The following is a 15,098-nucleotide window of genomic DNA, read 5'->3' as shown; positions in this document are numbered from 1 at the left end:
CGGGGAACCTGCCAAAGCCTCCTAGATACTATGTCTATCTAGGAGGCTTTGCACGTGCGTCCCAAAATTGGCTGCTTTTTTGCATCACAGGCAGGTCCACGCCTCTGCCTCACAGAACACTATATATAAGGGGGCCCAAAAAAATCATATTTGCACTGGGGCCCGAACTTATGAGATACAGGGCTTGGCTTGGGGGGGGGGTTGTCTGTCCCAAGTTTAAGCTATTGGATTGTTAAGAAGTCAAAATGTAACTCAATATAATCAAACTACAGTAAAACTCCTCTTGGTTTTTTTTTTTTTTTTTAACTATGAGTGAAGTGTAATGATTGAATAATTTATCGTTGTGTAGGCCTGTTGCTCTCTGTGGCGAGATTTTTTAATGGGGAGATCGACTCACATTTGCGCCTCAAAGTTGAGAACCAAAGGTACCCTATGACTGAAGAACTTCTTCTTCTTACTTGCCCACAAGTCCTTTCCACACTTCTTTCGAAATCCCTGGCTGCGGTCTCCGGCCCTTATGTGCCACTGGGCGCACATGCAATTTTTCTCCCTAGTCATTTGGTTCAGCTATACATTTTAGTCAAATGGCTTGTGCGTTGCATCGAGTTGATGGCTGTCTTCATGGGGAGAACGACGCGAGTGACTCGATACTTGCGAGCACGGGGCAAGGGGAGCCACCACTATAAATCTTTGCTAACTTTTCCGACGCTACTCTGCCTCTTTTGAGGTAACGGAAGTAAGGCGCTTTGCATCAGTCCGGGGTTTTGAGCGGTTCTATTTATCTATCTACTATTATTTGATCTAGTGATTTATTGCATATTTCCAGATTACTTCAGTGAACCGCGGCACTTTTACCGATCACTTAAGTGGTTCGCGGCACATTCCAAAATCGCTTGAGTAGCGTGTGGGCATATTTCCGGATCATTTCAGTCACCCACGGCGCATTCTCACTTCAATTAAATAGTCCACGAAACATTTCCAGATCACTTGCGCAGTCTACGGCCCATTCTACATCACTTAAGTTGCACGCAGTACATTTGCAAATCACTTCAGTGATTCACGGTACATTTGCAAATCACTTCAGTGATCCACGGCACATTTACAGACCACCTAAGTGACCCCCCTATAGCCCCGTTCACATGTACGAGATTGGGAGTGGCTCTGATGATAATTACCGGCATGACAACTTTTTTCCCCTCGTAGGGAAGATAAAGGTGGGAGAGAAGCTCATCAAAAAAGGCCCATCTTTCTTGGGGTGGATTGGAGGTCGACACCGACCTTCTCTCCCATAATCCTTTGCGCCGCGAAAACTACTATAATCTTCATCGTCAGCCATCTTGAATCAATCACTTCCGTTCAACCTACGTAACCAGTGACAACTTCCGGAAAAAAGAGGAGGATTACCGGCATAAACTAAACGTCATGTGAATGGTTTGTAGCGAAAATCCCCGTTACCGGGAACTTCCCGGGATGTTTTATTGCACATGTGAACGGGACTATAGATGTGACGGTGTAAATACTATTTGCTCCTTCTCTTTCCCCCCCCCCCAAAAAAAATAAGGAGCTGTGAGCACTGTAATACTCCATACTGTCATGCTAAGATTCAGTGGTTGCTTTTTTTTAAACCGGTTTATGAAATCCTAACAAGCAGTCAATGGGAGAAAATATCTCAAAATGTTTTCGGAACATATTGAAAAGAAACATCCAAAAATCTAAGATCTTCTCTTGTCTTTTCTTAAAATTATGAAAGAAAAATTCCAAAAAACTTCCAAAATGTTCCAAAAAATAAAATCCAGGAGATATTATCAGAGTTTGTAAGTAGAAGATAAGGAGAGAGGCAAGACTTTCAATGTCCGTGCTTAGAAATATTCACATGATAATATTCTGCCTTAGATAAGTTACTTCTGAAATACAGTCGACGTGCTTATTAGATCCACGGATAATGTTATCATTCGAGTATTGTTATCGCTTTTGCAAGGAACGGAGCCCACCAATACCATAGTATAGGATAATATTCGTTTTTGTTGTCTGGACTTCGGATAATACTATTAAATATTTTTATCCGTCGAAAGTATTTTTTGCGCATTCTGAGGCTAAAGTTTAATCAAACTTAATATTTTTTTTCGCTGAAAGTAATGGTTATCAGGCTGCACGACTATGTAGGAGGCTAGAGGGGTTTCCTATCCCTTGTTGACAAAAATTTCGGTAATTAATGTCGTAATCAGTCCAGAGTATTCGTTGTGCGTGTGGAGCTATTTTTGCAATGTTTTGGGACAAATGTATGACGCAAAGAAACGCTTTCGTTCAGTTACCTTATCAGTTTCTTTCAGTTGACCAGATTCAAAACTTCTTTTACCGAGAGAATTTCTGAAGGGATTTATGAAATGTATTTTGTGCATTAAAAAATATCGTAATCTGTGATATACATTGGATAGAGAGATATAGATGGCTTTTTTCTCAGCCAGAGATATCAAGGAAACAGTTATTTTCCGGATATTATGCTGAGGTGAGCTCGGAAAGAAAAGTCATCACGTCTCTGCCGGGACTCGAACCCAGTCCCTCTTGCATACCGGGCAAGCATGCTACCATCTACACCACTGGAGACACATGAATCTGCCTTCCTAATTTCACGCACTGTGTCGTGAGGCGCTGAAGTAGAGGCATTAGTAGCCTCTCTTAACTTCAGGAAATGGCCCCCGGGTGGGACGGTTTAGAGAGATATAGATAGCTTTTTTCCGGATATTTTATAGATATAATATTCGGAAAATAACTGTTTCCTTGATACATTGGATAGTTCCATCCTAACGCCTCGCAATGGCTCAGTAACAAAAATACAGCATTTTAGCGGAAAGGAAAGGAAAGAAAAGAAGAGGTTCCCCCCGTTTTAGAATCGAATTTTATTAAAAATGGAAATGATTGAACATTTTGCAACCAATTACGTGGAAAAGAAAAACAGTTGTCCCGTTTTACTAACGCCAATTTCCCGTTCGACCAAGCGGGATGTATGGTCACCGTACTTGCAAACGGGACTTTTCGGATATAGTTATCCTTTAATTATGGTTATCAGTCCTCGAGTCCCGATCTGATGACATTAAGCGGCATAGACAGTATAAAATTTTTTTTTTTTTTTTAAATTTATAGATTCAATATCAAGTAAAATATATTTGTACGGACCGGAAGGGGGCACCAAAACCATTTAAGTGCCGTTGCCGTTGCTAGTTGATGCGAAGTGCCGAGCACTGAGCTCTCGTCTTCTTCGTCTTGGTTTCTCTACTTAGGTAGACATATTGATCAGTCAATGGCAAAATGGTTGCTTAAAAACAACCACCGGTAATTTTTTTTAAAAATTATATATAATCCTTTATATATAAAATAGTCTCACTAATACAAAACAATATCAATATACCGTTAACAGTTTTCAGGGGTTAAAACATCTTCTACCCCATCAGACTACACTTACTTTCAAAAATAAATCTCGTCGATTGCAAACATTCCCAATATCTACAATATTAAACAAATCAGTTTTTCACAAAGTGACCGACTTTGCCGCAAATTGTAAAATTTTTACAACATAAGTTTACAGCATAGTTTGCAATATATTTCCATTTAGACAAAAAATTATATGTGTAACATGTAAACTCCAACAATGTCACCAAAACCATTCAATGTGATTTCTAAACATTTGACAAATATATTTAAAAAATAAATAATTATAAAATAGAAAAACAGCGTATAAGGTTACGAATGGTCATTAGAATTTACAGAACCTCAATACACTCCTCAGAATCATATTACGTAACTTTTGAACATTTAACAATTATATTAGATTAAAAAATCTATGCTGATTAGGTCACATAACAAATGGTTATAAAATTCACAAAGCGTTCATATCATATACCTTTCAGTTAAGTGCTTAGGGCCTTCAAATGTTTTAATCCGGCCCTGTTAACTGTCACCCCTCTTTTACGGACGCTATAAATTAACTATAGAGGGGCTCCATGAAAAGGCTGGAATGGGAGCCCTTGCTCTAGAATGTTAGGGGGGGCATGGGGTGCTTAGACTGATGGTACAAAATACTGCGGGCGCTCAGGCACTGGAACCAACATCCAAAAAGTCCCTCGAATTTGACGACATACCGACTATTGCGGAGGACTGCAGGCCTAAGTATCATTTTGAAAACGGGTACGCAAAATGTTTTAAGTCAGGAACCTCTTGTTTGGACTGCAGAACTGGTAGAGTTAGGATGAATATACCGAAAACCATAATTGGTGAGACAGGGTTCCAATGGGTAGTTATCAAACCCCCTTCATCATGACTCTGCCAATTCCTGTTGCGGTAGTGCAAGGATGAATATAACAGAACAGAATCAAATTGTTACCCCCCATGCCTAACTCTTAAATTCTAGGTGATTAAATAAATAATTAGTTAATTAAGCACAATAATAACTAATAAGCACTTATAATTAAATAAATTCATTTATATTTATCATCATTTGTTGTATCACTTGCAATATTTTATTTGTTTACAAATACATACATTGTATATTTGTAAATTTTAGTGTGTATACTATCTCTGTACACTTCTCAGAAACATAGATGGCAGCACTATTTCAATTTCTTTTTTTTTAAATATAATATGCTTATTTACAGAATTATGCTGCCCATATTTCTCTGACAAAAATATGGTAATATGAGTTCGCCAAAGGGGGAATATAAACGTACGCTTTAATTCGAATACTTCACACCGAACATCTTCATCCCGTTGCTCGCGAGTACCGCGGTGCTCCCCGAAGCCTCCAGGGTGCTCGATTCTCAGATCGCTTAAGTGACTCGTGGCACATTTTCAGATTACTTAAGTTGTCTGTGGCGCATCCCTTGAAGGACACATGGTACAGTTTCAGAGCACTTAAGCGGCCTCAGTGAAGTTCTATATCACTCTAGAGTTATCCACGGCACATTCCCAGATTATTTAAATGATCCGTGGCATAATTACGGATCACTGACTTGAGTGACGCGCTTCACAGTTGTAGAGCACTTAGGCGGCCCGCAACACATTTCTAGAACACTTGAGTGGCCCGGACTCATTTCTAGATCACTTGAAGGATACGCGGTACATTTAGAGATCACTAAAATGACTGTAGAGGATATATATAAAGGAAGAGTGTTGGTTCTCAGGTGCCCACAAACTAGAGAAAAATTTTTCTGGTTCTTGGCACACTCAAGTAAAGACAATTCCGTCTTAACGTATGGCCTGGGGGGCTTCAGAAATATGAGAAGTAGTTTAATTTTTCGAGAATTTGCCGGGAATGGCCTCAGAAAAAGTCACTTGGCCCGGGGACCCGTGATGCTTTTGAGACGGCCCTGAATAAAGATGCCATTAATGTTTCATGTTTTGTAAACATTGGTAGATGACATAAGCATCGGTCCAGCCCTTCTCCCCTCTGTCATCAAAAGTCAACAAACCAGAACCACCCGCTCCCATCGATGCTGACGTTATACTTGAACGACCTCTAACAGAGAAGGAAAGAGAGAAACAAAGAGACTATTTCCCCTTCCTTTCAGCACAGTAAATAAATATACGCTCAGTATATATAAATACTGCAAAAAATCTTTTCTCCCCCAAGAAAAGTATTTCTCTTCCTCGAAAGCCATGCCCTTCATACCCTTCATAGTAGGTCTTTGTATCGTAGTGAGAGAAATAGAAGTGATGGGCGGAGTAAATTTTCTTGGTTTCTTGTTGGGGAGGGGAAGTATTCATCAGCTCGCAATCGGAAAAAAATATAGGTGGCAATTTGTAGAGGGGTTTATGATTTCCAATGTACGGTCAGGAAAATTTTAAAAACCGCTTAAGGGTTAAAACTTTCAACTTGATAACTCTCAGCAAATATTGAAATGAAAAAAATATATATATCGTGCTTTTTCCTTTTTTTAGATGGAACAAGAGTCGCTGTCATTGCCTTTGGTTCCGAAGTTGAGGTGCTGATCAATGTGGACGACGAGAAAATAGACAGCAGTGAATCCGCATCTAGGGCGCTTGATGAGCTCCTTCAGGTCAGAAATGTCATAGTACAGACTTCTTGTCGAAAATGCCAAGTATTAAATATTCAATATGGGGCCATTCAAGTATTACGTCAGCATCGATGGAAAAGGATGTTTCCGGACTTGCTGACTTTTGATGACATGGGGGAGGGAGGGGGGTTTGACTGATGTTTACGTCATCAACCACCATCAAATATGGAACATTCTCAATGGCATCTTTACTAGGAATGAGGAAAATTAGAATAATTCTCCCTAGTTTCTGGGCACCTGAAATAACATTTCCCCCTCTATTGATAAGTTCTCAAAAGACTTCCTTCTCTAATCGACCTCAACAGGCACCCCCTTCCCCGTTCTCATTTATGGGCGGGGATAGCTATACGGTTTTGTATCCACTCAGTGCGTCACATGCTTGGTCCTTGAGTGATTTGCGAATACACGCTCTTCGAACGGGAGGGGGTCACTGAGGGTGTGCATGGTGACCGTGGGAGAATTGTTTACTTTTGCCTTGCCACCCTATGTATTCCCGATCAGAGACGCACCAAAGAATCCTAGATGCTTCTAGGAGCTTTGAATTCACTAAACAGTCCTGGGAAACAGTGGTCCAGCCGAGAGGTGAGCAGAGGCCCACTGGGTTACCCTGATGGGATGGTCTGGGGAATCGGATGCTTGAAGGAGCGTTGCCCATGGTGTCTGCGGCTATGGAGTGTGATGGAAGCTTTTTTATGCTTCACCCCCACCCCCTCGGGGGTACTAGGCAATAAGTCATCTTTTGTCAGGCCTGGGTTGAAGTCGGATGTAACTGTAACTGCTTCTAGGAGGCTTTGGGCGTACGCAGGATCGAGGATGCACAAAAGACTTAGGGGGTGGATCACAGTGAATGTCTCGAAGAAAATTTTTGAGTTATTAGTCCCTTCAAACAACATTGAAATTGACAGAAATTGATTATAATAACAGTTTAAGGTATTTTCTTTCGATATTTTAATATTTCTTACACATTTTTTTGTACATCAAAAATAAATTTTTGATCGTCCGGGGGGGGGCATAGGGGGCTCCCTTTCCCTTCCCCTCCTGCGTGCGTCTTGGATCCCAATATGCGTTAGGAGATAGAGAGCAAATAGCTGACGAAATTTCGCTAACAAGTGAGGGAGTCAAAAAAGGTTAAAAATTTGCTGATGTACTTAATACTTGAATAGCCCCCTAGGCACACTTATATAGTTTGCAAGTAGTTGGTAGTAACTTAAGTGTAGTCGCAAATTATACCTGTGTAATAGTGTGTGATAAACGGCTAATTGCTCATTAATAATACATTAAAACTTTGAGTGAATGCTAAATTCATTGGCCTTTATTTGACAGCCTGGTGGTGGTGGTACAGCGATGGTGCCTGCGTTTTCCACGGTCATAACGAGAGTCATGTACCTCCTACGAGACAACACAAAGAAAGCCATCTTCCTGATTTCTGACGGTGAGCCTAACATCGGTGGTGAAGGTGCGTCACCAGAGGACATGGCAGTTGATTTGAAAGACTACGCTGGTGAGCTTGCGAATTCTTTCTCCTGGTGAATTTTCGCTATTTCAGTTATGAATGATTCACGAACTCATTAGAAGTCGATGATTTTCGCTGAGCACCGTTTCCGCAGGTTTCGAGATATTCGCTATGGGTGTAGGACCAGAAGTCAACCAGAAACTGATGGCGAGTGTGGCATCGGAACCGATCTCGAGCCACGTTTTCCTTCTCAGAGACTACGGCGACTTGTCGACATTGGTAGCGATCATCAGGAATAAGCCAGTCGAAGGTTCGTTTCTTGTTCCATCTGAAGGCTTTACGCCGGTCGTCCACTGGAAGCTACCCCCGAGCGAAAACGAGTCGTGTGCATGCGCATGACCGCTATAGTAGTCTTGCGCATACACGCGACTTGTTTTTGCTTGTGGTAGCTTCCAGTGGACGACTGGCCTTTGGCTTCTTGAGACGGCTACACACGCATCTGCAAACTTGACAAACAGGCATGTTCAATCTTTTTGTACAAGCATGCATAACTTCCTTTCGCCTCTACATGGTACATGCATGCTTGCAGAAGCACCAGTTTGTGCAATGAAGCAATTTGCGAAAAATTCACCGACAAACAAATCGGTACAAGTAAGTGAGTGAATGAGAAAATGAGCAAGTCAGTGACCAAATGAGCGAGTGAGTAAATGAGAAAATGAGCAGGTTAGTGAATGAAAAAATGAGCAAGTCAGTGACCAAATGAGCAAATGAGCGAGTGAATGAACAAGTGAGTGAATAAGCAAGATAGTTTACCGTGTCAGCAAATGAGTGTGCGCGAGTGAATGAGCAAGGAAATGACCAAGTGAGAAAATGCGCGAGTGGATGAGAAAACGAGCAAGTGAGTGAATGAACAAGTGAGCAAGTGAGTGAATGAACAAGTGAGCAAGTGAGTGAATGAACAAGTGAGCAAATGAGCAAGTGAGTGAATGAGCGAATGAATGAATGAGCGAATGAATGAATGAGCGAATGAATGAATGAGCGAATGAATGAACAAGTCCGAATGAGCAAGTGAGTGAATGAGCAACTGAGCAAGTGAGTGAATGATCAACTGAGTAAGTGAGTGAATGAGCAACTGAGTAAGTCAGTGAGCAAATGAATGAGTGCGAGGGAATGAGTAAGTGAACAAGTAAGTGACCAAGTGAGCAAATGAATGAGTGCGAGTGAATGAGTAAGTGAACAAGTAAGTGACCAAGTGAGCAAATGAATGAGTGCGAGTGAATGAGTAAGTGAACAAGTAAGTGACCAAGTGAGCAAATGAATGAGTGCGAGTGAATGAGTAAGTGAACAAGTAAGTGACTTACCGTGACCAAGTGAGCAAATGAGTGAGCAAGGTAGTGAATGAGCGATCACTTGCTCACTCACTTACAAGATGCTGAACCGTATTTAGTGAATTTCCCAGTCCATGCTTGTGTACCAAAATTCTTTCGAACCCCAAGCCGCTTGTACAATCGCAATGCTTGCTCAAAAAGCTCTTTAAGCTTCGATAATGCTGTCAATTCTGTCTCTTCCTCTCATCAGCTCCTCCGGTCAGTCCTGTAAAATGCGGACACTTGCCGGATGAAAAGGACACTTGGCCTTGGTTGGCAGCCGTATATATCTCAGTAAAAATGGAGCAGCAGGTCGACAACGGGACAGATAACAGCACCAACGACGACGTGGTGCCCTCTAAGATGAAGCTCTGTGGTGGGGTACTCATCTGCACCAAGTGGGTCCTCACTTCCGCGTCCTGCTTCTTCGACGTCCATGGAAGAAGCGTCTCTTTGAATATGGAGGTAAATGTTCATCAAGACACCATCCTCATACCAAGCAAAATGACTTCTGTGTATTGGATATGTTCCGGTAAAAGCCTAGAGACTAGTAAAACTCAGGCCCATATAATAAGGGCTGTCTCATAACGCACCAGAGTCGGTACCAGCTGACGTCATGGCCCTGAGAGAACCGGTTAATTGCCATTGGCTATCCTGGTATTTCAAGGTCGCGTTTTAGTTGAGAAGTATTAGAGCAGTGACGTCACGCACCTGATCCGATACCCACTGAGCCAAGGCGGCAATAGAAACTTCAAAGGGATGAGACAGCTCTTAACATATAACTCTGGGTTTTACCAGTCTCTGGGCTTTTATCGTGGTAGATATACCCAGTATCTTCTTTTCTTTTATTTCAATCAGGAGTCCTTTGTGGTTTTGGGCGAATACAACCTGTTGAAGATGGACAGGGACCAAGAAAACTTTTACGCCACTGATATCCAGATTCATCCGGATTTTGAACCTCTGAATATACTCAGAAATAACATCGCAGTCATCAAACTAGACCGACCTGCCAAACTGGGAGCACTCAGGACCATATGCTTACCACCCACCGGTAAATACCCTCTCGTATCACATTTGTCAATTTGCAGTTTCCCTGCGATAGAAGCTTACACTGCAGTCACAAAACGTTGTCTTCTCTCAAAGGCTAAGTTGTCTCACTGCTTATAACAAGTATTCTTAATTTTTTTTCCGAGCCGCGACCCAAAAACTAACAAAAAGATTAGACTAGCGACCCATCATGGGGCATTGTTTTTCGAAATTAATGAAGCCGGTGATACAATAAGTGCAATTGTAATAGAACTGTGCAAGGGCGTAGCCAGGGGGGGGGGACTTGGGGGTCTGGTCCCCCCCCCCCGAAATGTGAGAAAATGACCGAAAAAAGGGAAAAAGATGGCCAAATCCATTGTTCTGTCACTTTGGTCCCCCCCCCCCGAAATGAAAGTGGTCCCCCCCCCCGAACGAAATTTCTGGCTACGCCCCTGGAACTGTGAGTGGATTTGTAACCCAAAGTTGGGTTGCATCCCATAGCTCAAGAGCTCATGGTTGGTGAATTTGAACGACCAATTTTTTTGTTTTTCGGAAGCACCTGCGAATCAACTACGCATCGTGAAGCGTAGCTCATAAATCCCTGGCTGTAAGCGGATTTGTACGACCCATTTCGGAAGCCATGTTTGGGTCGTGGCTCAAAGCTCAAGAGAGCCTCCGACTTTAAGTTCATTTGTACCACTGATTTAGGAAGCCGCTGAGAATCAAGTTCGGGTTGGGACCCATAGATCAAGAATCCCTGGCTGTAACTGGATTTGTACGGAACTCGGAACCTCCTGCGAATCAATTTTCGGTGTGAAGACCCGCAGCTCAAGAACTCCTGGCTGTTAGTGGATTTGAACAACCCATTTCGGAAGCCTATGCGAATCAAGTTTGGGTCGTGACCCGTTGGTCAAAAATCCTTAGCTGTAAGTGGATTTGTACGACCAATCTCAGAAGCCAAGTTTGGGCCATGACTCCTCTTTCACTCAAGAACTGTTGATAGACTTGAACGACGCCATCGCGGGAGCTCAGTGATCGGAATTTTGGTCGTGACACATATGTTAAGGACCTTTTTCCTATACAGTACTTTCTGCAGATCCGTAACTAGGACTTTTGCCACCCGGGGCAAACATTATTTTGCTGCTCCCCACCACAACTATAAAATTCGATAATTATATAACGGTGTTCATTGTTCCCACCTAAAATTGCCAACCCCTAAATTTTGCCGATCAGGCCAACTGCCCGACCCTCTCTAGTTCCGGCCCTGTGTCTTGTATTACCGTATGTGATGCTTTCGGATTGTTTTACTTCCAGAAAGAGCCGTTCCTATGCACTTCGACGATTCGCTGAACGTAACGACTGCCGGTTGGGGTACTTCGTTGCCAGGAAGGATCGACGACGTGGTCACAGCAGGCTACACTCGCGTCAGCATGACCACCAAAGAAGTCGCTCTGATGGGAGGAGGAGCTTGCCGAAGGATGTCCATGAGGAAAGCTGCTGACGGGTCGGTTTTCTGCGCAACAACAAAGTAAGCGTTGGAATTTGTATCCTTCATTAGTCACTTTAATCAGAGGCCTTTCACAGTTCTTTCTTGAAGCATATGGGGTCCATGCAGAGACTCACCCGCGCCCCCTCTACAGGATGATTCGGAACTCGTGCGCAAAAAGGAATTGTAACTTCTAAACCAGAGTTGCCCTTAGAGGTGTGCGCGACAGGTGCGGTCGCACCAGGCACCGTGTATTTTTGTTTTTGTCTTCTTTTTTTGGGGGGTACACTCTCTTGAAGCAGATAATTTCTTTCACAAATTCCATCAATTCTGGAATTTCATCAATTGTGCAAGTATTTCATTCGTTTATTCTGTATATTCAGAGTTTTCATCAATTTCTACAAAAATACCTTTCCCTTGTTCTGTTTATTCTGAATTTTCTTCAATTTATAGAATATACCATCAACTCTAGAATTTCGGATTTGGGACCATTCAAGTATTACGTCAGCAGATTTTTTAGCCATTTTTGACCCCCCCCCCACTTCAGCAAAAGTGAGAAAAACACTAACCCCTCCCCCTTCCTCCTTGTTAGCAAAATTTCGTCATTAGCTAAGAATATTTCATATCCTCTGAATTTTCATCATCTACGGAACTCTAAATTTTCATCATATTATGGTCATCTTGAGCATTATCTCACTGGCTCTCCCCCTCCCCCCAACTTTTCCGAATGGTCTTTCTTCGCAATGCACTATGGTCGGCTTGCAGCGGCCATGGTGCACACTCGTTCAATCGGCCATTAAGATTTTCCTATTTGTTCTGCTCTGTTGAGTTCGTGGAGAAAATCAGGGGCCACAATGCACCCCCACCTCAATGTAGATATAGCAACATAGACCACATAACCAAATTAAACACGACAGAACTCGAATTTTGTTTTGGTTGTAAGCCAAGGGTGAGCAAACCTTTAGGAGAGTGCGGTCCACCTCATTTATTTTAAAACATATCGCGGGCCACTTAATCAGGGAGAGTGCCGCGGGTCACTCAAGAGATATGAGAACGTGCCGCAGTGATCTGTTAATATCATGCGAGTCACTAACGCAGTGTTTCTCAAAGTGTGCTTCGTGACTCCTATAGGCGTCACCAGACTTTGTCAGAGGCGTCGCAGTGAGGTGGAGACATTAATTTGCGTATCTACAGATTGTCCTTGAACTCACGGGCTTTAAGGGAAGGTAAAATACACATAAAGATGAATTTTTTTTTGTATAGCAATGTGGGGTCGGAAATGAAAAGTGTTGGCGGAAAAACTCTGATGAGGACCTCATTGCAAAACTTTCAGTCGTTGCTACAACTGTTCGTAAAACAACCTGGCACACACACACACACACACACATACAGTGCATCCTCGAAAGGGTACACCAACTACTTGCTAGACACCGCCAGGCCTGCATCGATGTTGGCGGTGGTACATTTGAGCAGTTACTGTTATTACATAATATAAATAGATTTTTCATTTTCTCAGCATTTCATGTTTTTCCGCCAACACTTTTCATTTCCGACACCACATTGCTTTGCATAAAATGATTATGTGTATTTTACTTTCCCATAAAGATTGGCCCATCTATTCAGGGACACCTTGTATATATATGCTTTGAAGTGGTTTTTCATATTGAGTCAATATCTACTAAACCAATCTGGGGAGCCGCGCAGGAATCGTGAATTGGATAAGGGAGCAGCGGGGTGACAAAAGTTTGAGAACCACTGCGCTAAAGGGGATCTGGGAATGTGTGATGGGACGCTCAAGTGATCTGAAACGGTGCCGTGAATCATTTTACGTTATCTGTAGGCATGCCGTGGGTCACTCCACTCAAAGAATCTGGGAATGTGCCGCAAGCGACTCGCTTCGCAAATAATGTGGAACTGCAGTGCGGGTCACTCAAGTGATCTAGAAACGTGCTGCTTAGTTCACTTTCACAAAATTAGGTTTGATATCGCGAACCACATCAGATGACTCCGAAAGCTACATTTGGCCCGCGGGTCATGGGTTGAGCATGTATGAAGTAGGCCTACGTGCATGTTAAGAAATCCTGAGTTTCAGAAAAATCCCATAAAAAAACGGATGGTATTGTTATCGTTTTGAACACTTATTTACATTTTCGTCAAAATGGATGAAAGTTCAGGGTGAAAAATGACAATTGTGATCTGGATTTCATAATTATTCCTTGACATTTTCTTGCAGGTACCCGGACCAATGCACAGGGATTACTGGTTCACCGCTGGTAGCTGAAGACCCTGGTTCAGGAATATATCACGTTATAGGTATTTTGAGCGAGAGGAAACGCTGCGACATGGGCCAAGGAGAATACACGCAGCTCACGACTCACGTCAAGTGGATCAATAAAATCACTGGAAAATGTCACTTCAAACACTGGAACTGAATAAAAAAAATGATACATTCAAAACTTATGAGAGAATAATACCGTTTTTGATTATTATGTTACCCGGATTAAGTTACCAGCACTCATTATGTCACTCGCTCACTCTCTAAATTACTCAATCTATGATTGGGTCGCTCATTGGGACACTCACTCTCTAGGTGTGACTTACTCTATCGCTAGGTCACTCACTCTATCATTCGCTAGTTTGCTCATTTACCAACACTAACCACTCTTTCACACACTCACTATAACACTTGTATCATTTGCTCACTGACTCATGTCGAACTGTTACCAGTGACTTTACCGTCGATGAATTGTTTTTCGGTGAATTTTCTGTCGACGAATTATTGGTCAGTGAATTTTCCGTAAATCGCTTAAGGGGGTTTTGCACGCAAATTTTACAAAATACTATATTTTCCCATTTTTCAATTTTTAAATACTATGAAATTTTCTGCGTCTAACTGTATTAAAGTTTTTGCTCGACCTGTATTAAAAGTATTTTTATATAAACTGTGCTGGCAGGCATTACACATGCTAATGTTTTTCACTAAAATGCGTTTTTCTCAAAACTACGTTTTTTGTTAGATAAGGAACAATTTTTCGAACACCGCTCATTCAAATGGCGTGAAACTTTGTGTGTCTCTCAACACTATTCTGTTACATACTTTAACACGAGCTTTTAGGATTTCAATTGTTGGTTATGTTTTTATCGAAATTTAACTCAAACAACATGCAACTTTTTCAAAAATCCTCAAAATTTGCCTATATTTTGTGCCATAAAAATTTTTAAAATAATTTTAATACAAAATCCTCGAGTTAAAGTGTGTAACACTAAAGTGTTGAGAGACACACAAAGTTTCACGTCATTTGAATGAGCGGTGTTCGAAAAATTGTTCCTTATCTAACAAAAAACGTAGTTTTGAGAAAAACGCATTTTAGTGAAAAACATTAGCATGTGTAATGCCTGCCAGCACAGTTTATATAAAAATACTTTAAAAATGCTTTTAATACAGCTAGGACAAACACTCTAATACAGCTAGGACAAACACTCTAACACAGTTAGACGCAGAAAATTTCATAGTATTTAAAAATTGGAAAATGTGGTTTTTGGAAAATTTGCGTGCACCAACCCCCCTTAAAAGACAAATCAAAAAATGTTCACGGGATGAATCACACGTGTCTACGACAAATGAGTTCCAACAGGTGTGGAGGGGCCCCAAAATAAAGGTGCTCATCACCATTTTATTTTCCATCGACATCAGTGAT

The 15,098-nt window shown here is 41.8% G+C and overlaps 1 protein-coding gene across 1 annotated transcript in view; it reads left to right on the top strand.

Annotated features, from left to right (window-relative positions):
- The window catches only part of LOC149084741 (complement factor B-like), a 28,802-nt gene extending 14,942 nt beyond the window's left edge, over positions 1 to 13,860 (top strand). The window contains exons 6-12 of the mRNA XM_089235175.1: positions 5,932 to 6,050; positions 7,392 to 7,569; positions 7,676 to 7,831; positions 9,100 to 9,353; positions 9,747 to 9,939; positions 11,229 to 11,442; positions 13,634 to 13,860. Of these exons, the coding sequence (XP_089091301.1) occupies positions 5,932 to 6,050; positions 7,392 to 7,569; positions 7,676 to 7,831; positions 9,100 to 9,353; positions 9,747 to 9,939; positions 11,229 to 11,442; positions 13,634 to 13,832 (1,313 nt within the window). The 3' untranslated portion in view covers positions 13,833 to 13,860. The remainder of the gene's footprint in view (positions 1 to 5,931; positions 6,051 to 7,391; positions 7,570 to 7,675; positions 7,832 to 9,099; positions 9,354 to 9,746; positions 9,940 to 11,228; positions 11,443 to 13,633) is intronic.
- The last annotated feature ends 1,238 nt before the right edge of the window (positions 13,861 to 15,098 follow it).

This window comes from Pholcus phalangioides, unplaced genomic scaffold, assembly GCF_987345545.1.
Source record: "Pholcus phalangioides strain wild (caught in Gottingen) unplaced genomic scaffold, Ppha-v1.0 ptg000008l_1, whole genome shotgun sequence".
In the NCBI taxonomy this organism is placed as follows: domain Eukaryota; kingdom Metazoa; phylum Arthropoda; class Arachnida; order Araneae; family Pholcidae; genus Pholcus; species Pholcus phalangioides.
This window is presented reverse-complemented; position numbering and strand designations above follow the sequence as displayed.